At 44.2% G+C, this 23,830-nt stretch overlaps 1 protein-coding gene across 3 annotated transcripts; it reads right to left on the reverse strand.

Moving 5' to 3' along the window:
• Window positions 1–10,313: 10,313 nt before the first annotated feature.
• Window positions 10,314–21,084, reverse strand: CCNA1 (cyclin A1). Of its 3 annotated transcripts, none has more exons than XM_054015283.1 (9): window positions 20,980–21,084; window positions 19,745–19,921; window positions 16,857–17,100; window positions 15,462–15,586; window positions 14,332–14,555; window positions 13,505–13,709; window positions 12,504–12,617; window positions 10,999–11,132; window positions 10,314–10,581 (listed from the first exon to the last, which is right to left on the reverse strand). In XM_054015283.1, the coding sequence occupies exons 1-9, from the start codon at window positions 21,082–21,084 to the stop codon at window positions 10,530–10,532; spliced, it is 1,380 nt and encodes a 459-aa protein (XP_053871258.1). In that variant the 3' UTR covers window positions 10,314–10,529. The 3 variants fall into 3 exon arrangements, with proteins under 3 accessions (XP_053871258.1, XP_053871259.1, XP_053871260.1); XM_054015284.1 differs by lacking the exon at window positions 20,980–21,084 and adding an exon at window positions 20,774–20,911; XM_054015285.1 differs by lacking the exons at window positions 10,999–11,132; window positions 20,980–21,084 and adding an exon at window positions 20,774–20,912.
• Between the last annotated feature and the right edge of the window lie 2,746 nt (window positions 21,085–23,830).

Genomic DNA, 23,830 nt, shown 5'->3' on the forward strand with positions numbered 1-23,830 from the left:
CATCAAAACATTTTAACTTGCCTATATAATACATTTTATTAGTGCATTTCACAAGCTGATGATTAGCAGCTTCCATCTTTCTTTCAAGCAAATGCATGAGAAATTTAGAATCAGCTACAGAGTGTCTGGTTTGCACAGCTATGAAAAGTAATGAAGAAAGTTAAAAATATAGGTAAACTAGTGGAGTAATCTGAAAAGTATTAAAATAATATAAAAACCCTGAATAGTTTAATTTACTTAAATAGGCCCTGAAGATTCGCCATTTAAAAGATTGGGAGATCCCAGAGGATGGCCTAACATTGTGTCTTCGTTATCCCAGTTACATTTGGAGAAATCTGCAAGGACAGTATCTTGGCTAACATATATTAACTGTACGTAGCTATCTGGACATTCAAAAATCATCTACTAATAGGATGGTCTTTGTGAGTTCTGATCCAGTGTCCCTTTGGGAAACCCTTGGATAAGTTTCTTTCCAAGCCTGGCACCTACAACAACAGGACTGTATCCTGTTTGTAGCCTCTAGGCGCTACCAAAATGCAAAGAGATAATAATATAGTTATTCTATTATTTATTATTAATTATTATTATAAGGGACTGTGCTGTTTTGGTTACTGGTGCAATGGATTTTAAAGAGTTCACATTTTCATTCTTGACTGACTAAACTTTATAAAGAACACAATTGATTTCTTGATTATATGCCTCTTAGGTAAATAAAGCTGACAGAATGTAATCGTGTTTGCTGTTGGTTCATTATTTCCTTGGTGCTTGCTATGAAAATGGAATTTGGGGTTAGTCTTGTTTTGCCACATCAGCATCTTAATCTCATTATCAGCTTTCATTATTATATACAAGAGAGAGAATCTGTGCTCTGGTTGCTCATTTGTTCTCTCAGGATGTACATTTTTCTGTTGTGTCAGCCATTTTGTTAATTGCAGGATACTTTGTATGTCTATTTTCTTTCAAGAAAGGAACGTTGGGTCTGATTCACCACAGTCTTACTCCAGTTTCCTTTGCTGTCAGGCAGAGCGAGATAGGGTTTATTATATTTTATTGTAGGTAGTTCATTGATTAGCATTAGGCTGTCAGAAACTATGTTGGTAATGGTCAGGCCTAGTAATCAGAGCCAGAATCAGGAGCCCAGAGCAGGGCTGAAACAAGGCCAGAGCGAGAGCAAGGCTGGAGCAGGACTAGGAAGAGAGCTGGAGCAAGAGCAAGGCTGGCGCAGGCTAAGGCTTATGGAATCTGTTACCACTATCAAGGGAGATTTCCAAGCCATGACGGGACATTCAGCAGACTGAGTTGCAGTTTCTCCTGTGAGGCTTGTATACCTGCCCTGAGAGCCACTGGACCACCTCCTGGCTTGTGAGTTGACTCAGCACAGGAATGACTCATCAACACGTGAGGTTTAATCAGGCTCTAGTTCTGTGATGACTCATCACCTTACCTAGGCATCCGGATGAGCCATGGATGTTCTATTTAATACAGCATTGAGCCCTGCAGCTCTCTTTCCCATTTCATACTTGCTGTCCATGAAAACAGCTAGAGGAGGTGGCAGAAGGAGAAAGACTCATCTCTTCCCAGAACTTGATATCTGATTATGGACCTGATTTGCCATGGCATTACTCTCCTATTACACAAGTGCGACCCCACTGATTTCACATGAAACAGAATTGGAAAAAGTCTAAAATTCTTTAGAATATTTTTTCTTCTTTAGAACTCCAAAACAAAGCCCCGATAACTCATATTCTGCCCAATGACCAAGCATTCAATGCCATCAGCACCAAAGACAATAAAATACCCTGGTGATAGGCAGCAGTACAAAACCCCAAGATAAAACAGAGCCATGGATTCTGGCACTTTGTGGGGACCAAAGAGCTCCAATCTGTTAAGTCCTTTTTTTCTTTATCTCAGGTCAGACAGACTGTGGAGCAGAGGAACTGGTTCCATATATGATGTTGACAGTGACTTGGGCAGCTTGGATTCACTGGTCAAAAATAACTTTGAGCCAACAGGTTAAGTGTTGTGTCTCTGTCTTTGCAAGCTGTACTAGAGATAGCCACAGGAAAGCAAATGCCTTTTTCCCAGACATTTATACCAATTGCAATGGGTGTATGTCACAGACATCTTACTGTTACAGGTATTGTATTTTTCATATGTGGAAACTTCTCCAGATAGTCTGCCATTAGAAGGCAAGAATAAGGCTCAAACTGCCCATAAAACAAAGAGAGAGAGCTTAGAAAGTGAGAGAGGATGGCATGGCCCTTAAAAAAAAAGATGTTAAATAACTCAACAATGGGTCAATGAGAGCCCTACTACTAGTCAATAAAATATAACAATTCCCACCAACTTTGCCTGATACAAAGGAAGAATGGAGGTTCTCCATCCACTTTGACATGCTGAGAAAGAGTTTGTGAGTGAAGTGTTTCAAACCCATAGATTCAAGAACATACAAGGGTAGATGATGTGTATGTCCCCTCCCACCCCCAACAGTTAACTACTTAGTAAAGGTTTCATGGCTCAGGAATACTCGTTTATAAATATGATAACAAGAAGGAATAGCCACAGACTCACTAATCAAGCTGTCACATTTTCCTGAAAGGCAGGCAGGTCAGAATATGTCCTTCAATCATGAATTAGCAGCTCAAAACTGCAACTACTTCTCTAGAATTATTCGATTATATTACCCACTCAAATGCAACTACACAACACACCCTCTCCAAAGAAACAAAGTTGTGGTTATCAGGACAATCTCTTCCTACAGAGCAAACACTCAATTTTTCTTTTTCGCACTATTTGTCTATTTTAGAGGAGTCCCAGAGTCACAAAGTTTAAGGCAAGAAGGATCACAAAATCATCTAGTCTGACCTCCTTTATATCACAGACTACCAACACTCAGCCACCCACACATTAACTCGACACCTGGAATTAGATTAAAGTACTGCAACGCACAGGAGACTAAACTACTGTATGCCACAGGCAGAGAACAGGGATCGAGAGGCTTCAATTCCTGAGGCCCCTGCAGTGGCAGGGAATTGTTTAGTGAGATATACCCAGATGATCCCAGAAGATAACCGCAGCCCATGCTGCAGAGATAGGCCAAAAATCCAACAACCCAAGATCACTGCCAATCTGACCTGGGGGAAAATTCCTTCACAACACAACATATGATGATCAGTTACCACGTGAGCAAGAACCAGCCAGTCAAGCACCTGACAGAGAGAATTCTCGATACTATCTCAGACCACTGGCCCACCCTGTCCAATGTCCTATGGCCATGGGCAGTGGGTATAATAGGCATGGGGAGGCTCAGCCGCAGCCACCAGACCCCCAGTTGCAAGGTTCTGGGGGGGAAGTTTTTGATTTATTATGCGCCATGCAGGTTCCAGGGCAGCTGAGAAGGCAATATGTGCTACCACAGTGGTTCTCAAACTATTGTACTGGTGACCCCTTTCCCATAGCAAGCCTTCGAGTGCAACCTACCTTATAAATTAAAAACACTTGTTTATATATTTAACACCGTTATAAACGCTAAGGCAAAGCGGGACTTAGGGTGGAGGCTGACGGCTTGCGACCCTGAGGGGTCCCAACCCCTAGTTTGAGAACCCCTGTGCTATTGCCTCCTCGGCCGCCCTGGAACCTGTATGGGGCATAGCAAAAGCTTCTTCCAGAGAAGAAAGATGTATGCTTTTCTCTGGGTGGCTTGGTGTCTGGGGAGGGGAGGCATGACATGGCGCATGTGCAGCCGGCCCTGGACTCTGGGCAGGGGAGCTCAGGGCTTCAGCTGACTGGGGGCTCTTCCGGGCAGGTGCGGGGGCTCGAGGCTTTGGCTGGCTCGGGACTCCTCCGGCTGAGAGGGAGGCGGATCTCGCGGCTCCTACTGTGGGGGCAGGAGGGGGGCTCAGGGCTCTGGCCGGCTTGGGGCTCCTCTGGCCGAGGAGGTGGGTCCCTGGGCTCCTTCGGGTGGGGTGGGTCTCGTGGCTCCAGCCAGCCCAGGGCTCCTCTGGCCAAGGGGATGGATCCCAGGGCTCCTTTGTGTGTGTGTGTGGGGGGGGTCTCACGGCTCTAGCTAGCTTGGGGCTCCTCCAGCCAAGCAGGGGTAGGAGGTGCCCATTTTAAAAAAGAGAAGAAAGAGAACCTGGGGACTACAGACAGGTCAGCCTCACTTCAGTCCCCAGAAAAATCATGGAACACATCCTCAGGGAATCCATTTTGAAGCACTTGGAGGAGAGGAAGGTGATCAGGAACAGTCAACGTGGATTCACCAAGGGCAAGTCATGCCTGACCAACCTGATTGCCTTCTATAATGAGATAACTGGCTCTGTGGATATGGGGAAAGTGGTATGGTATGGGGAAAGAAAATATGCCTTTGAGTTCTTGAGTCTGTCACTCAATGTGTTTAGTTTAACTAAGGCAGGGGTTCTCAAACTGGGGGTCAGGACCCCTTAGGAGGTCACAAGGTTATTACATGGGGAGTTGCAAGCTGTCAGCCTCCACCCCAAACCCCGCATCACCTCCAGCATTTATAATGGTGTTAAATATACAAAAACGTGTTTTTAATTTATAAGGGGGGTCACACTCAGAGGCTTGCTGTGTGAAAGGGGTCACCAGTACAAAAGTTTGAGAACCACTGAACTAAGGGAAGGTTAAAGGGTGACCTAATTACAGTCTGTAAGTATCTACATGGTGAATAAATATATAACAATGGGTTCTTCAATCTAGTGGAGAAAGGTATAACATGATCCAATGGTTGAAAGTTTAAGCTAGACAAAGTCAGACTGGAAATAAGGTATAGATTGTTAACAGGGAGAGTAATTAACAACTGGAACAATTTATCAAGGGTTGTGGTGAATTCCCTATCACTACAATCTTTAAATCAAGATTGGATGTTTTTCTAAAAGATATGCTTTAGAAATTATTTTGTCAAAATTAAATGGCCTGGGCTAGACAAGAGATCCATCTAGTTGATGAACATAGTCTCTTCTGACCTTGGAATCTATTCATCTAAAAAGCTTACTCCACAGATCTAACATTAAAATAATGATTCACTTTAGACCATTTAGATACACTTGATATGCCGGTTACATGAATACAGTATACTGGAAATTGTGTTTCAGATTATTTCAATTAATACTGAGTTTTTCCTACATAAAATATTCTAAGCCTTATTTCTGAGGCCTAAAACGCCTTTATTTTTCCTTTTATAGTAACAAACAATTGTAGTAGTAATATACACAGTAGTTACAGTTCAGCTCACATTTATATTATATACCATTGTTTTTCTAGGGCTTAATGCTAAGTGATGAAAATTCCTTCTAGATTGATACTGGACACACAGTCTCATCTTAAAACTCTGTTCTTCTAAATTCTATTCAGCCACTCAAATTGCAGCATGAGAAATTGCAGCAAAAAAGAATAGTATGAAAGGCTATTGAAATAAGGACATGGGCCCAGATCCTGATAAGTATTTAAGCGCCTAACTTCCTTGGTACCTAATTTTACTCATGAGTACTCCCATGGAAACTAAGGGTATGATTTTAATCTCAACACCATCATAAATCAGGAGGAAAACAGCAGTAAACTAGTGGAGTTACATTGTGTAAACCAGTGAAAGAGAGTAGAATCAGGCCTGAGGTTACAACATAAGGGCTACAAGGTCAGGCCTATGCTACTATAATCAAATTATATATATTATACACAAACACACAAAATAGTTTCAGCCTTTTAGGCACTCATCTCAAAACCAGCTTCATTTTGTTGGAATCAGAGGAGACTGGTAATAGTTCAATGATGAGTTTTTGTTTACCCATTTACGGCAAATTAAATTTAGTGACAGTTTGCATGTCAACCACCTAACAGTTCAGATTTTCAATAGTGTGTTGTTACATGAAAAGCAAGGAAGAGGAGGATTTCCACACCCTCCCTCAGACCTGAACTACAACTTCTGGCCTGAGTCATAGAGTCTCCTACAGCATATGCACATTTTCTATTCAGCTTTTTTCACTACCCTTTCCCTGGCAAGGTTTTTCTGTCAGGCAAGAGTGTCAAGTAGGGCTTAGAGTAGAAATAATGCTTTGGACTTTTATAGTGCCTTGCATCCTAGGAGATCAAAGTGCTTCACAAATATTTGCAGAGGAATCCTTTTCTCATTCCTACTAAGCAAATATATTTCCATTTTAAAGAGGAGGCAACTTCAGCAGAAAGGTTAAGTAACACGCTCAAAGCCACTGCAAGTCCAGCACAGCCACAGATAGAAAACAGCTCGCTTAGCCGGTGTTTTTACCGCAAAGCAACCCTCTCTCTGAAGAAACATTATGGAAAGATTTATATTCCATATCATAAACTATCTAGAAGGGGCTTGCAGTTTTTTCCCCCCCCTCTACCTCTGACAAAGCAAGAGCCATGTTTTTGCAGCAAGGTGGCACGATAGCTATTTTAACAGATGCTTTGCATTCGGTCAGTGTTAAAATATTTTCCTAGTGTACAGTACATGATATGGACAGCAAGTGTGGTTACCACTCAATAGGATTTTCTAAAATTAGCCAAAGCAACTTCCCCTCTCAGATTAATGGCTTTTCAAATTTGTGTTCAACACAGTGATTTCTTGAACTTAAACCCTAAAATTTGAACATAGCCCCTGATTATAGTACCTCTTTTCCCCCAGGAGTAGTTCAGACCTCTACCTCCTCCCTGCTGAGCAACTCTGTAGCTTGTTAGTAAAAATGGTCCCTAGATTCTTCATATTTCTTGGGTTGATTGCATACTCAGCTTATAAAACTTGAACTACACATGCAGAATGTAAAGTGCCTCTCCATACTGATCGAACAAGAATACAGCCCCTCAAATGTTAATTATATTTTGAGGGACTCAAGGAACAATCCATTATAAGCAGCAGTTAGTTTATCCAAAGTATAGGCTGAATTTAAAAAGAAAGGGTATACATTGGAACCAGGGATAAAAGACAGACCTGATCTGTAAGAGGTACCCAGAAACTGCTAAATAAAGGTTTTCTTAAATAACCAATATTTCTGCACCTCACTTTTTAATTCATTATATTAAAGTCATACCCTCACATTAGACCACTTACTAGATCTAAATAACCCCAGAAACTAGATTTCATTTTTGCAAGTGCCAGTTTGATTAAGGTAACACCATAGATGTAATGTTTTAGTTTAATAGAGCACTTGCTCCAGTGGCTCAATAAATTAATTCACTCTGGATTGATAAAGACAGAGGGTTTTTTTGTCCCTCCCCCCCTCCAGTCAACATACCACTGAGGGCTGAAAACAAGGCCAATACGTTTAGGTCCTGGGAGAGCTGCAGGTCAGCAGAAGGTCTCCTTGTATTCAGTTTTAGTCATCTCAAGAAGGATTAGACAGGATGTTAATGACAACCTATAGCCACTAAATCAGATGGTGTTTTAGACACCATTAAGGACAAAAACACAAGGGATCAAGACAGATGGCAGCAGATAGTGTCAGCTGTTCAAATGCACACTAGAACTTTTACTTCTAAAGAAGCAGTTTGCAATATGCATTGGAAGCAAAGGGAAAGTTTCTTAGGGAAGACAAGTGAAATGTCCTGTGGCAAAAAGAGGCAGATAGATACCAAAGCATCTTTTCAGATTAGATGAGGTAGTAGTAGGGTTACCATACGTCCGTTTTTTCCCCGGACATGTCCGGCTTTTCAGCAATCAAACCCCTATCCAGGGGGAATTGCCAAAAAGCCAAACATGTCCGGGAAAATGCCAGCCAGGCACTTCCCCTCCCTCAGCTGCTCTGCTCCTCCCCTGACTCTTCGGCTCAGTTTAAGAGCCGAGCTGCCCGAGCGCTATGGCCTTCAGGCAGCCCCCGTGCCTCTGGACCCCAGCCGGGCACTTCCCCTCCAGGGCTCCGGCGGCGCAGGGTCCGGAGGCATGGGGGCTGCCCGAAGCCGGAAGCGCTGGGGCAGCTCGGCTCTTAAACTGAGCCGAAGAGTCAGGGGAGGAGCAGAGCCGCCGCGGCCAGAGGCTCAGCTTCTCCTCGACTCTTCGGCTTTGTTTAAGAGCCAAGCGCTACGGGCTTTGGGCAGCCCCCATGCCTCCAGACCCTGCGCTGCCGGAGCCCGGGAGGGGAAGCGCCCGGCTGGGGGCGCAGGGTCCGGAGGCATAGGGGCTGCCCGAAGCCCAAGCACTACCGGCTTCACGGTTTGCCGGGCAGCCTCCAGACCCTGCGCCCCTGGCTGGGTGCTTTCCCTCCCAGGCTCCAGCTGCGCTGGGGAAGCGCCGGCCGGGGGCGCAGGGTCTGGGGGCTGCCCGGCAAACCGTGAAGCCGGTAGCGCTCGGGCAGCCCTTTCCACATGGCTGGAAGTGGGAGGGAGAGGAGTTGGGGTGGGGAAGGGAAATAGGTGGGGCCAGGACCCCATGGAGGGTCCTCTTTTTTTAATTTGTTAAGTATGGTAACCCTAGGTAGTAATCCAACACCTGGCATGACTGCAGTATTTACATACAATCTACTGGGCACATTGTGTCTGTTAACATTTACAGAGTGGAAGGACTTTAGGCTGGGGGGGGAGGGGGGAGGGAAGAGTCAGATTTGTTTCAAGCTTTCTTTGAAAAGCTACAGCTTGGGTAAGGGAAGATCAAGAGGGCTCCTTCCCCAATGAGTCTTTTGTGGTGTTATGAACCCTAAGAAGCAGAGTTTAGATTACAAGGGTAAGATGGGAATGTTAAAAGTGGGATGAAATCATTATGGAAGAATTTAAGAACATTTCCCTGACAGTCTAGTCTTAAGTGAAGGGGAATCCGGTTGTGTGGCATATTGAGAGATCAGAGTACTAGAATGTGTGCAGTATTTAAGAATCTTATACTGGGATATAGAGATATCCTCTAATTTCTATAGCATAGAAGTACCCAAGGCCTCAGTATGTAATGTCCTCTAACTTAATCCTGGTTTCTTTCTGGTTGGTCTTCTGCAACCTCTACTCTGCTTTCACCATGGGTTCTACTTCAAGGTCTAATCTCAGGTACCATGCACTGCCTGCCCCAAATTCATCCTCATTGCTGCTCTAGTATGTTCTCCACTGAAGTCTTATCCTTTAAGGCTGTCCTTGTCTGTTTCTTGAGACAGACCAGGTAAAACAATTTCCCTGTTGTGCGTGTACACACACACACACACACACACACACCCACCCTCAGATTCAAATATTTTTCCACCAACCTCTCCACTCCTGACTTGTCTCAGTCTAGTCAGACAGGCTGAAATAAACATTTCCACAGCACCTTAAGAGCTTAATATGGCCAAAACCCCAACTCCTCTTTTTGCTCAAGTTCTGTCACTATTAAGTCATTCCTGTCATTCAGGTGCACAGCTGGGAGGAGTGGCATCTTTGACTGCTCTCTTGTCATTTCCTCCAACTCCCCAGTAGTGTCCAAACCCTGCTGCAGCTCCCAGAAGAGAGAGCCTTTCTTTCTACACAGATAGCACTCCTAGCCCTTATCTTGCATTTTAATGACTCCAGTGTCCACTTCTTTGGCCTCAAACATCTACATGTCCCCTAACTTTAGGCACATCTAAGGGGCCCATGAATATCACATCTCTTCCCCTTCGATTCTCTGCATTGCCTCTCCTCCCCACGCCATAGCATCAAGTTTCATCTTTGCTTATAAAGTCCCCACAATTCTGCCCCTCACTACTCATCTGCTGTAGACTCACCTCACCTTTACCCTTTCTTTCCTCTGCCAATTAAGTATTCAAGGATTGCATGTTTGCCTCCCCAATACATGCCTACACATTCTACATGGGAACACCAACCCTAAACTTAACCATACGGCTTTCTCCAATTCACTTAAGACCACTTCTGCTATGATCTCACCTAAAAGAAGCTAGCCACCCACTGATGATTCAATGGTGCAGCACTTGAAAGGAATTATATTCAAGAGGATTTGTGCAATAGCTAACTTTCATAGTTAGGTGATCTCGTGTTGCCTTTGCTATCCTTCCTATTGTTTGAAGCAAGACTCAAATGACAGATTGACTGCAAGATCTGCAGGGCAGCTATTATATTAATGTATGGTAAGAGTCAATACAGTTTCTCCTCTTGATTCACACCCCATTTTGGGATCTAGATAAGATTTACAGGTTATAAGGCCACAAGGACTATTATGATTATCCAGTCTGACCTCCTGTCGAACATAGGCCATAGGATTTTTGAGTTTTTTTCCTAAGATGCTCCAGTTCAAACAAACTCACCCAATATTGATTTAAAGAGGTGCCAAAGATGGAGAATCCACCACAATTCTTAGTAAGTTAAAGCTTAGATAAGTGACGCTAGAGACATTCATAAGGCAAGATATTTATTAAAAGTGCTTTTAGTTTACATTAAAACTAGTCTAGAGTCCTTGTAAAAAAATCATATTTAAAAATGTCAGCTAAAACAATAAGAATCATGGTTACTGACACATGACCTGCAGTGCCCTATAAAAATGTAAGACCAACTCTGTTGATCAGGAGGCAAGTGCTTCGATTTTAGTTAGTGTGTTGGTTCACTGGCATTTATTGCAGAGGAAGAACTGCTGGTGGCTCCATAAAGGATACATGCATGTACCTGCAATAGAAACAAGCAGCTAGTTAGTTACAAGTTATTTAACCGACATCTTGTTAGTAGGAAACCCTTCTTGAGTTTACATGAATGATTCGGGTTTCAGCTGCTGAGTGCTTCAGCATCATGCAAGTCTGAAACGGAGTTATGGCTATGCCTAGATTAGAAGATTGCTCTTATAAGAACAGTTCTTACTATTAAGCTCACTTCAACCTTCAAGATGTGTAGTTAGTATCAACTACTAGATAGGATTACCAGTTATGTAGAAACTTTTTATTAAATAGCTTGCACATAGGACCTCCCACAGCATAGCTCCATTGATTAGAACAGCATGATTTGCATTAGTTGAGGAAAATTGGCCAATTTTAATCCCTGCTGTCGTTTGGAGCCAAACAGAAGGCATTTAGTGTCTTAAGAACTTACTTTGACAGCTTGTATTTCTCTCTAATTGCTTGCTGTGGTCGATGAGAACCATCAAGGCATGCTTTATGTAGATCACTCAGACAAGGCACTATCTCGCTTAGCGAATACCCAGTGAATGCAGCAAGTGTTTCTGGCTGATCAGTAGAGAAAAGAATTACTGTACATTATTGCATTTGGTTAGGTACTGTGTCTTCCAGATTTTGGTAGAGGCCCTCTGTCAAGAAGCAAGTCACATTTCTGCTGAATACTTAGATGGACAGATGCACCTATTTTGCTGCTGAAGTGAGATCCCATAGCAATCACCATAGAGGATGTGAACCCTCTCAATACCCAAGATGCATCCTAGCATCAAAGTCCACTTTAGGTCTCTACTACAGCAGAGAAGGCTGACAAGAAGCTCCTTCTGATGCAGACAGAATGCTTGCTGATGTCTTTCACCAGTTCTGACCAGTGTCCCCTACCATTACCACCAAATGAAATAATTCCTACAGCACATAGGCAAATACCAATAAGACTGGTATTTGGATAAAAGCCATGTGCACTAAGATTCTTCTCCCCGCATAACACAAAGACAGTTGCATAGAGGTCAGTCGATCAGTTTATTATAGGGTGGCATCAATACATTGACAAGATGGTTAATTATATGATGAGTCCCATTAGGACTGCGTACCATAACAGGTTAGTCTCAGCCAGTGGCCAAAGTATTGTTCCTGCCTGTGCAGAAGTCTTTGACTAGCTAGATCAGGGGTGAGCAAACTTTTTGGCCCAAGGGCCACAACAGGGTACAAAACTGTATGGAGGGTCAGGTAGGGAAGGCTGTGCCCCCCCGCCCACTTTCTGCCCCCCTCAGAATCCCCCCCACTGCTCCTTGTCCCCTGACCAACCCCTCCTGGAACTCCTGCCCCTAACTCCCCCCCTGCTCCCTGTTCCCTCACTGCCCTGACCCCTAGCCACACCCCTTCCCCCTGACAGGCCCCCTGGGACCCCACCCCCTATCCAATCCCCTGTTCCCTGCCGCCCCAAACCTCTGCCCCATCCAATTGCCCCCTGACTGCCCCCCAGGACCCCCTGCCCCATATCCAACCCCCCCCCCCCAACCCCAGCCCCCTTACCATGCTGCTCAGAGCAGCATGTCTGGAGCCACGCCTGCTGGCTGGAGCCAAACACATTGCTGCGCTGCCCAGCATAAGCGCACAGCCCCACCACCCAGAGTGCTGCCCGTGTGGCGGCATGGCTGTAGGGGAGGGGCCAGGGGCTAGCTGCCCAGCCAGGAGCTCAGGGGCCAGGCAGAAGGGTCCCGTGGGCTGGATGTGGCCTGCGAGCGGTAGTTTGCCCACCTCTGAGCTAGATATTAACTGTGTGCCAGTGGAAAAGCCTGTTTAGTTGAACTAGAACCTCCCAAGCTAGTTCATACTATGTGGAGTGGAGATTCTTTCCACTGAAGTCTGAACCTGTAGATTAGGAAACCCCCTGTTCCACAGCACCTCAGATAATTAACAGCTTACCCACAAATGCCTGTTCACAGTGTAATTTGCTAGACAGTAAGCTGCTGCAGCAGTTTGTGACGGAAGGTACTTCAGAAATGGATCAGCTTCCAGGAGACTCAACTCTGCTACATACTAGGCAAAAGAAGTTTGCAAAAGTTACTTTCAAATAGACCTCTGTGTATACGGTGGGATCAATTCAGTGTGCTCTAAACAAGCATTGGTTATCTTTCCAGCAGCATAGTTTTGGAGAACAGTGGATCATTATAAAGCGGTTTTATCTGTTTAGAAAGTTAGGGGGAAATCCTGCCCTCACTGGAGTCAACAAGAGTTCTACAATGATCTTCAATGGGGCCAGAAGTCACCTTTTAGAGAAATACCAGTTAGTTGAGTGACAGCTGGGCAGTCTTGTGGTCAAGGCACTGGACTGGGACTCAGGAGGCCTGGGTTTGCTTTCAGCTCTATCACAGGCTTCTTATATGGCCCCAGGCAAGTTAGTTTGTGCGCCTCAGCTCCCCCCCATCTGTGACAGTGGGAATAAGACTTGCTTTCTTTTACCCTTTGTCCTTTACATTGATAGTGAAAGGATACGTCCTGTAGAGCTATATTATATTGGTACAGTCAGTGGTTAGCATGGCAGGGCCCTGATCTTTGTTGGGGCCTCTGGGCTCTACCACTATATATGTACTATCAATATAGACAGTGTAAAGCTGTAGTTTTGGAAAGCAAGAAGCGCAACAGATTTTGCCATTAGGTTTAGATTTAATTCCTGTGCTGTGCACTGTTACCAGGCCTGCACTTCATGCAATCTCCTGTTAGGTTAGGGTACTGGTTTATCAGGGTGTTAGTCATGTTTGATAGGCAAGCACCCTCAGCATGTTCCCTAGGGTAGGTGTTTTCCAATCAAGAGGATGCTCCTGAGAGTAAACTGAGTCTGAAAGTTCCCATGTCTCCACCCCGCACATGTTCCTGCTTTAGCAATCACACTGCTTGAAGGGCTGTGGGAAGACAGTAACACATACCCTTGCAAAGTTCTCTGTCCTGACACAGACTCCATGTCTTTGTAAATACTGAAGGAGAAACTGGTTGATAGTTGGTACTGTCAAGTCAAAAGCCAGTACTTTCAGGAGCAGATGTTCCATTCTTAATAGCTGTCTCTTTGTGTAAGTATCATCTGTTATATACACAAACTCCTCTATCTCCGGAGGGTAGATCTCTTCATATTTCCTAAAAAGGAGTGCAAAAAGTTCATTAAGTCTATAAAGTTGGAAGTTTCAATCAGAAAGAAAGGCTTGTAGGAGTCAGTGCTGGGATGAGCATATGGGTCCACCTTCATCCAAGAAGATTCACAGACTTCAACCCTGACCTAAGCATATCCTGTAACACACATGGTACCTTTTGACAGCTTAATACAGTCAGCTCTTGCCTACAAGTCCTTTTTAGATTGACTATAAAACAGGGCAGCATTTACAGACATTAGACTGCCTCCTTAAGAACATATTATACAAGATGCCATGTTGTACCATTTTTTAAACAGAATTCACATTGAAGTTAAGCAGCTTAAGCTTTAAGAGCCAAAAGTCCAAGTGATACAATATGCTTCAGACAAAATAAGTTTTGGTTTAGTCCATGTTCAAAATCAAAATCACTAAGAGGAGTTTGTGAATTAAGTAGAATGATAGCATGTTAGTTTGAAGACAAATTCTTACCACGACAAGGTTTGTGTTGTCAGAACCAGCACAACTCTTCAGAATAGATTTTAGTTTCAACCGCTAAATGAGAGGAAGAGGTCTTTTCCCCACAAGAAGTTTGTCTGTCAAGACTTCAGTAGGCAACAAAGAACACTTACGCAGCCAGAAGAATTGCTGCTGTTCCCACAAGCTGCAGCTTCCCTCTGAGGACAGACATGCAGGAAAGAAACCTGTCCAGAAAGTTGACAGCTAGGTACAGTGTTTCAGTACGAAGTTTGTATTCTTGCCCAACTTCCACCAGCCAGTCCACCAAGATTGCACGCATCCCTGAGGTGATGTCTGGCTGCTTTCGCATGTAATATGGTTTTGGCCTGTACCTTATCTGTTTGGAAAGATTGGAGGTTCAGTAATTAGGACATTATAAGAACCACGGTTGCCATATCAATGGTGTAAGCAATTATTCTCACTGATGGTCAATATATTAAGACCATTACTGATTCCCACCATCAGTGAGTGTACTGAATTCAGTGATAAAAGTTAATCATGAAGTTTGACAACTGTAATTGAGGAAGATCTAGCACACAGTGTAAAAGCTAGTGTATAGTAGGAGCTTTGGAGGGGAGCACTACTCTGGTGCGGGTAGGAGCCGCAGATAACCACGACCTCCTCAGATTGCTACAGCCTTTTTTGCCATACTCTCTTACTCTCAACCTGATAAATACAACAAGGAGTCTGGTAGCACCTTAAAGACTAACAGATTTATTTGGGCATAAGTTTTCGTGAGTAAAAACCTCACTTCTTTGGATGCATCCAAAGAAGTGAGGTTTTTACTCACGAAAGCTTATGCCCAAATAAATCTGTTAGTCTTTAAGGTGCCACCAGACTCCTTGTTGTTTTTGTAGATACAGACTAACACGGCTACCCCCTGATACTTGACAACCTGATAAATAGGTTCTCAAAAGCTGTTGAAAGTCTCTTCACCCCAGCAAAGCTCAGTTACACATTTCATCAGAGAGAGGAGCTAGAGTCAAAGCTGTCCTGCATTTTAGAAGAATCTTCTCACTACCTCCTGCTCGGACCTTGGCCAGCAACACAAGGAACTTACTGAGAATGCTTTGTTAAAGAGAATGAAAGCAGTAAAGAGATGCTAAATGACAACCTGAGAATCTTAAAGTATTGCTGCATGAGACAACTTTCAGAGTGGCAATCTACATCTAAGAGGTAAGTGTTGCCAGTATATGTAGGGTTAAGGAAACATTGACATTATAGGCTTGGGAAAACCACTCACTTCAGCTTCTCTAAGATACTGATGAATATCTTCTGCATAGTCTCCCACATTCATTACATCCACGATGTTATCCACATGAACTTCATGTTGTGATTGCAATGATGTATCCACCAACATAGGAGAACCTGCACAATCAGGATTCTTATTACATAAGGCATCCAACGAGACATTTAGATGGGACATTTTTCCTTCCAACTTATCCTGCCGATTTTCTGGCAGTACAAGATTCAATCACATTTATATGAACAAGTAATCTACAGATAATTATGTTACACTAATAAAATAATACCAACAGGACCTTACAAGAGGGATGAGGCAAAAATGCCAGGTTTATTGTAAATACAGAGAAAGAGTGAGAAATCAGAATATGCAACTCATTATTTCACTACCATTCCTTATTCATTCACACACTCATTCATACAAGTTCTGCAGAGTTGTTATAGTTACCAGCCTAGAGGTTGCTCATGACAGAGTACTGGCCAGGTAGCCTGCACATGAGGGTGGAGCTGTGTCCTTGTCAGATGCACATCCGATGCTCCTGGAGGGTGGTTGCAGAACCAGACTCAAAAATGTTCAGTCTTTAGAGTCTGTTCTTATAGGATTTTGTCCTTATACAAGTCTATGGGAATTGCTTCATCCTGCTGATGTTTGTTTGAGGTGATCATCAATTAGCAGGTGGCACATCCCTGATGGCTGAGTGTTATCTTATTCTTTGGAGTCTTCAGCCCTCCATCCAGGGGGGCACTTGGGTGGATTCCGGCCTTCCCTCCGGAGGTCATCCAGTTATCTCTAGTCTGCGCATTCTTCGGCCAATCAAGACTGCGGTTGTAATTCTTAGGCTGGCACTTCCCTGACCATTCATCCTTTATCTAAAGGAATTTATCCTTTATCTAAATCAAGCATCCATTCACATATATCCTCTATTTTAACATAGATTTATTACTTCACTATCGCTTTTAACTTCTAACAATTCTCAGGATGTTGCAAATCTACTTAAACTTTAACATACATAGCAAACAAGTTAAAAGCCGTGTTCTGTTTTGAGGAACAATTACAGTTGTTTTTGCAAAGCCAGATTCCTTTTTGAGAACAGACTTTCTGTCTTAGGATGTGTTAACACAATTAGCAGTTTGGCCTTGCATGTTTCTCACAGAGAGGGAGAGACACAGAAATGGAAAAGCAAGAGGCCTAAGCTGTGGGGAATTCAATTGAATTCAATCTTACCCCTTGTCTCTCTTGGCCTCAGACTTGTTATACACATACACTTTATGGTTCTAATACAAAAATTCCCTGATATGGTCCAACAATTTAGACAAGTTTACTTTGGTTAAAAAAGCCAGCCACTTCATGTAGGAGATTAATGTTACAAGCAATATTTTGAGCAGTGACAGTTACCTGTACTCAAATCCAACAGCAGATGAATATTGGGTTTCATTGTGCTAGTATCCACTTCACACAGGCTAGGTTCCACCTCTTCTACAACTGTGCAGCTGCATCTGTCTTTCTGCTCTGGTTCATCTACATATATAGCAAACCCTTGCTTAGATGTTACATTGACCATACAGCTGGGCAATGTATTCTTTCCAGATGGAGGGAAAGCATTTTCAGAGCCAGAGAAGCGTCTGACTATTGTGGTACCCTGAAAATAAAGTCAGATTAAACCTGTAGGAAGAGATTTAAGTACAAACAGAAACAGTGCAATTAATATTTTTAGAGGAAAGCCACCCATTTTCCTTAGCACTGCAGACTGCAAGCACTTGCATCAATAAACTGAACATTAGTGGAAACAAAGCTTGCCATTACAACTGGCATTTAGGTAATTCTGCTTACTGCCATCTTGCTGTAATGGACATTTGTGCTACATGGAGAATTATCTATCTTCCAGTTTAATAAGCCAGGTTCAGTCTTGAATAATCTTATATTGCTAGTGTCAAACATTCATCTGCAAGATGGCCAGCCTGAGCAATTCTGCTGAAATGCCAACTGTAATTATAAGCTCTGAGCTACAGTTCAATTTATTCATGTTGAGAACTACCAACATTAAATGCAGCCCAACACTTGTTACCTTAGCTTGCTGAAGAAAACAAGAGCTGCATTAAGAGTTTAAAGCAGTCTTTTATAATTTGATATTAAGGTTGTTAAAATGGTTTTTACATATGTATACTAATGCTAAGCCCTATATCGCAAGAGGTAATTTTAAGAGTATAGTTTTCAGGGAAAAAAAACTGGATTTTGTATTGAAAAGCTAATAAAAGCCTTTTATAAGGGTCATATCAGTCTTCCTGGACTGCCAATAGTCAAGAGCAAGCCTGTAGAATAGATGAAAGCTAGCAAAAGTTTCTTATAATTCTAGTGAGTATGTCAGTGAACTGCACAAGTGGATTAGAGTTTAGTCCATGTCTTTAGTGAAGGTTTTGAACTGGGCAAGTAGTTTGTCTGTTCATCCCATGAACATGAGGTAAGAGCTTGCAGCCCCCAATGAGCATACGCTGTATTAAGTGCATCATAAATCATGTCTTTGAGCAATACATTAGGCACTGAGGTTTGAAAAAGCTTTGGTCAAAGTCAGGCTCTGAAATGAAAGAGGGCCAATTTTCAGAATATTGAGCAATCACAAATCCCACAATGTCAATAAGAGCTGCAGTTGCAGTGACTCAAATAAGAGCTTTTCAGAGATGTTGAGCCCTACAACCCGCATTTGGCTTCAGTGGAATTTGTGGGTATGCCAAACTTCTGTAGCCAGGTTCCTTTATTTAGGAGCCTGGCTTTAGACATTCAGATCTGAAGACAGTGGGGGGAAAGGGTCTGTTTTTATTGCACAATACCAGATGTACTCTAAGGATTACCACCTTTAAATGGTAATCTGTTATTACTCTAATCCCATTGGACTGCTTTCCTCAAAAGAGGTTTGCACAGGAGTAGCAACTACTATACATGCAAGGACCATTCCAGTCTATGACACAGTAGAGTACTAGAGAGTCATGCTAACCAGATTAAAATCTGCATAGTGGCTCTGGCACCTAAATTTATTCTGAAGAATGAGGGAAACCAAGAAAAAAGGCTATCCGAAAAGTAATTCTTGCTCTCTGAATGATTGCCACCATATCAACACACTGTAGGAGCCATATACCGAGCCACGGAACCTTTGAGCAGTAGTTGGCAGTTAAGAGGCATATAAATTTCTACTGAGTCCTACATTCCATAGGCCAGGGGCAAAGAGACGCCACTTAACAGTCCCTCCTTCTCCAGAAACGTTACTTAAAGCTAGGCTCCAAGTTAGAGCAAAGGAGAAATGGTCAGTAGGGCCACACTGTAGAATACTAGCTAGCCATGACCTCCTCAAAAAGCTCTGCTAACTGAACAGGGATTGAAGCACTACCCTTTTAAATCCCACGTGTGATCTGGATGAAATACTGAGAGACAAGCAAATCATGTGAGTTAGCCAAATTCCATATTGCAAACCTAGTACTGTCAGCGCCAAGCATTCAAAAAAGAAAGCATGAAATAACCTTAAAAAAGGTCAAGAGGTAATAAATGCTGGGTTCTTTTTATTTGCCTTCTACTTTGAGCCTTTAAGTTGCACTTGGGCCACATTTTCAAGCTTGTTTCTGCAACCCTGTGAGCTAGAATTTAAGGATAAAAGAGCTGAACTGAGAGTCTCAAGTAATCACAGGATTCCAGGAGCTAAGGCTTTAAATAAGACACCAAAAAACATGATATTTGCAATAAAATTGCCAGAGTTGGTATTATATCCCTCCAGTGCATGCTGAGGGTCAGGTCATTTATCAGGCTTTTGTCACTTTGGGGGGGGAGGGGAGGGAGAGAAGAGGAGAAATGAAGTTAGGTTAGGTATATACATACTTAAATATGTCCTGATCAGTCAGACTTTTAGATACCTGTTTTGCACATATGTTTTAAACTCCGGTTTACCAACATTCACAGCAACGTCCTTGACGGTTTACATATCAGTTCACAAAAGTAAGGTTTAAAAAAAGATGAGCTAGGTTTAGAGAAACACTAAATTTAGGTAAGGAAAAAACGGTCGTAGTTCCTCCTCATTGTCTCTGGTTAAGATGCATAGTAAGAAGAAACCCAGTGCTGGAATAACAGGGGCCTTGACAAAATCTGTTTGGAGACAAGAAAAGCTTCCATGGCAACTGCACAAGCTATATGTGACTTACGTAGTATCATCCACACATGCACAAAAGGCACCTTGGGTGTTTGCCAGCCACTTATCAGTGTAACCCCACAATAAGCAATGGGGTTCACCCCCCAAAAGTTACCTGGCCACATGCCCTCAAGCACTGCCCATTCTCAGTCAGCAGCCCAAGCACAGCCCTCTGTGGGGGATTTTGGTTGGAATAAGGCCCAGCTGCAACACGGCGGATCTCCCAACTTCCAGCTTGGGAGATCCCACTCTTCTCATTGTGATCCATTGTTTCAAGGTCAGCAGCTGACACCTAAGAAGAGAAGAGAATGGCATATTAGTCATCTCAGGCAAGTTCACCCCAATTCCTCTCTAAAGAGAACAGTCCAGATTCCCCTTCCCCCTCCTAGAAGGAGCACAGATCTCTCCCATGACCGCTTCTTATTCTAAAGGTAGATTCTAGGTCTCATCATTAACCACTGGAACAATTTACCAAGGGTCATGGGGGATTCTCCATCACTGACAAGGTTTAAATCTTTTTCTAAAAGATACGCTCTAGGGATTATTTCCTGGAGGTCTCTAGCCTACATTATATTGGTCAGACAAGATGATCTCAATGATCCTTTTTGAGATTAGAATCTGTGACTCATAAGCAGTACGTCTTTTTCCACACTCACAGTGCACCAGATTTGCCTTCATTAATGCCACCCCCCAAAAAACTCTGCTTCCCTGTTGGGAGCCCTGGAGAGGCAGTTCTAGAAAGACACTAACGCCCTACAAGCGTTGCGGACCGGAGAAGCGGAGCAAGACACCAGCTCCGGGTGGGAATATTGCGCGGAAAGGGGGTCAGGGATGCAAGGGAAGAAGCTACTGAAAGCCGAGGGCTCCCTGATGCACAGGTCTGAGGCTCTCCTTGCCTTTGCATACTACTAGGGCAGAGCACGCTGAAGCCACGTCCCCAGAGCGGGAGGGTTACAGGCTAGCGGTCTCCCAGGTGGTCCTACACCCCCCAACCCCGGCTGCAATGCCCGGCCCAAGCGCCCCCTGCGCCCCGCGGACGCTGGAGTCCGAGCGGAAGGAGCCGCCACCCGCTGCTGGGGTCCTGCGAGGAGCCCACCGCGCCCTAGTGCCCCCGGGAGCCCCGCCGCGCCGCGCCCGGCATTACACGCCAGCCCCGCAGCCGGGGAGACCCCGCCGCCGCCGCCGCCGCCGCTGCTGCTGCTGCTCCTGCCGCCGCCCCTTGCCCGCCAGGCAGCGACTAGCCAGGGCGCCGAGCCGAGCCGCGCCGCTGCCCCCAGCCCAGCCTATGTAGCCGCGTCCCGGGGGCGGGGGCGGCGGCGGCGCAGCCCCTCCCGCGCGGGCGCTGATTACTTTCAACCCGCCCGCGGCTGTTGGTGCCGGCCCGTTGGAAGCGGAGACCGGCGGCGGCTCCCGTGGCAACCGCAGCGGCCGTGCCGGGGCCCTGGGGATCTCCATGGAGACCCGGCCCGCCGCGGGGGTCCGCGCCAGCCTGCCCCCGCCCCGGCGCGGGGGGCACCCGGGGGTTGGTCACTGGCTCCAAGGGGGCAGGATGGGTTCCCTGCATCGGGGCTCGCGGCCGCGGGAGTCCGGGACCCCCACGGAGGGCCGGGTCCGAGCAGGGCGCCCTGGGCTGCTCCCACCGCTGAGTAGCCCCAGCTGGGACTCACAAGCAGAGAGAAGCTGCTCTCCCAGGTACAGTCACCCGCTGCCAGCTGGAGCGGTGCGAGCCATTGGAGAATGACCCCCCACCCCCTTCCTAGTGGCGCGTGGAATAGCTGCAGTGACCCACACACACCTTCGGCTCCCTTCCACAAACCGCAGCACACAAGGCCCCACGCTCATTTGGCACCAGAGATTACTGGTGCTACTCCTTTTGCACAATCATTTTTTTTAAAAATCATCCATGATGGGCTTTCATGCATCCGGTGCATGAGTACTGCAACGAAAACCAGAATCCAGCTGAAATTTGGATGCATCCGAAGAAGTGGGCTGTAGTCCATGAAAGCTTATGCTCTAATAAATTTGTTAGTCTCTAAGGTGCCACAAGTACTCCTGTTCTTTTTGCGGACACAGACTAACACGGCTGCTACTCTGAAACCAGTTGAAATTTGCAACTGTGGCCCTCAAATCCAAATGATACAATCTGAATAGGAATCAAATGTAAATGTCTTCTGCATCACTGGTAAAATCTAGACCAAGGGTAGGCAACTTCTGGCACACATGCTGAAGGTTGCGCCCGAGCTGATTTTCAGTGGCACTCACGCTGCCCAGGTCCCAGTCACTGGTCTGGGGGGCTCGGCCTTTTAATTTAATTTTAAATGAAGCTTTTTAAACATTTTAAAAACCTTATTTACTTTTCATAAAACAATAGTTTAGTTATATATTATAGACTTAGAGAAAGAGACCTTCTGAAAACATTAAAAAATGTTCTGGCACGCGAAACCTTAAATTAGAGTGAATAAATGAAGACTCGGCACACCACTTCTGAAACGCTGCCGACCCCGGATCTAGACCCTGATGCCTACTGATCCAACAGAACTGGAAAATACATATCTGGTACCTGGATCCTGCTCATTTTTAACCTCAGCACCTACTTCCCTGCAAAAATCTAAACAGAATTGTCTAAATAGAAACATGTAGCATCAATAGTGAAATGTAGCAGTATAGTAAATATCCTATGCATTGTACATCTGCATAGCCATAAGAACCCAGATCTGATGATATGAACTTTCTAGATGCATCCAACTGTCATAGTATAATATTTAAATTTTGCAATGGAACTGGTCTAGTATCTGGGTATGACCACATAATATGTGGTTTTAGCTTATCACCGCTTGGTGGAGATGTACAAAGGAGTCTTAAGGAGCTAGGCACATCTTCCATCAACTTTAAACCACATTGTAATGTTAGATGTAAATCTAAAAATCCCCCAGATTGCTTTGAAAATTCTAATGCATTGGATACAGATTTATCTGATAGAAAAGGATGGCTACACGTGCTGTCTATCTAGAAGGTAGAAATTTGGGGATATAGGAGAAAAATGGGCTAAACCTCGCTGGATCCAAATCTATATTTGGATTTTTCAACTTTTGTGTGCCAGGATGAATCAAAGATCAAATTTCTGTAGTGACCTCACAGCAATTATATTTGATCTCTATTTCTCCAGTAAAACTAAGTGGTTTGTGCCCTCCCAAAAATGTTGAATCCAGGTGCAAGATATGCGTTTTTGCATTGCTTTTGCCCTGGGATGTGTCAGAGCCAGGATGTTTCAGGTCAAAGAGGAGTAGCAACGTGTGTTGTCTATTTTGACTGTACAATTTGGGGGTTTGTGGCATAATTCAGCAGGCTCCAGGTGCTGGATATGTGTCTTGGTGGGGCTGCTGAGCAGAGATGAAGCAGGGTCTAGATTTTTGCAGTGGAAATGGAGCAGCTGCCCTTTTTTGTTTAGCTGGTAGCATTTTCAGGTTTGGGATGCCAGATACATGTTTTTGTGGTGCTGCTGCATCACTTTGTAACAAGGTCCCGAGTTGAGGATTCACTAGGAGCAGCTACATTTTTCTCTCTATTTGGACAGTAGAATTGGGGGGGCGCGCAGGGATTGAGTTTAAAATTTGGCAGGTTCCCTCTGGCTCCAGGTACTAGATACAGGTTTTTCCAGTGATATTGGGCCAGTATTGATAAGAGTCAGATGTTTCCAGTGAAGGAGTTGTTCCCCTTATTCTCTATTTATATTGTACAATTAGAAGTTTGACACCAGAAATTGCCAAGATACAGATGGATCCAGGCACTACATGTACCAGAATGCATCAAGCATTTATTTATTTATTTATTTATTTATTTGGGGGTGCAATCACAATAGCTACACTTATTCTCTGTTAATCTCATAGAATTTGGATAAGGGCTGAAACTTGGATAGATTTTATAGGATCCAATTTCTGCATCTGGGTTTTTGGGGCACTCCTGCCCTGGACTGTGTCAAGTTCCTGAATTTTTTAATACAGTAGGAGCAACTCGACTTTTTCTCTATGGTGGTATTAGAATTTAGGGACTCGGGACCAAAATTTTGCTGATCCAGCAGGTTCCAGGTGCTACACTTGGATTTTTGCAATGCTCATGATCCATAATGTGCTAGGCTCTGAATTTTTATTTTGGTGCAATGTTAGCAGCTAGGCGTTTTCTCTAGGTTGATGGTAGTGCTCCT

Source organism: Malaclemys terrapin, chromosome 1 (assembly GCF_027887155.1).
Source record: "Malaclemys terrapin pileata isolate rMalTer1 chromosome 1, rMalTer1.hap1, whole genome shotgun sequence".
Classification (NCBI taxonomy): Eukaryota; Metazoa; Chordata; order Testudines; family Emydidae; genus Malaclemys; species Malaclemys terrapin.

Bases quoted from the DNA above. Each gene is read 5' to 3' on its own strand.
- CCNA1 (XM_054015283.1), bottom strand. From the start codon at position 21,084: ATGGAGATCCCCAGGGCCCCGGCACGGCCGCTGCGGTTGCCACGGGAG. The intron at 11,133-12,503 runs GTAAGCTGTTAA...TCTACTGATCAG, and splicing joins CTGTGAACAGGCATTTGTGG to CCAGAAACACTTGCTGCATT. The intron at 10,582-10,998 runs GTAAGTTCTTAA...TTTCTATTGCAG, and splicing joins GAGAAATACAAGCTGTCAAA to GTACATGCATGTATCCTTTA.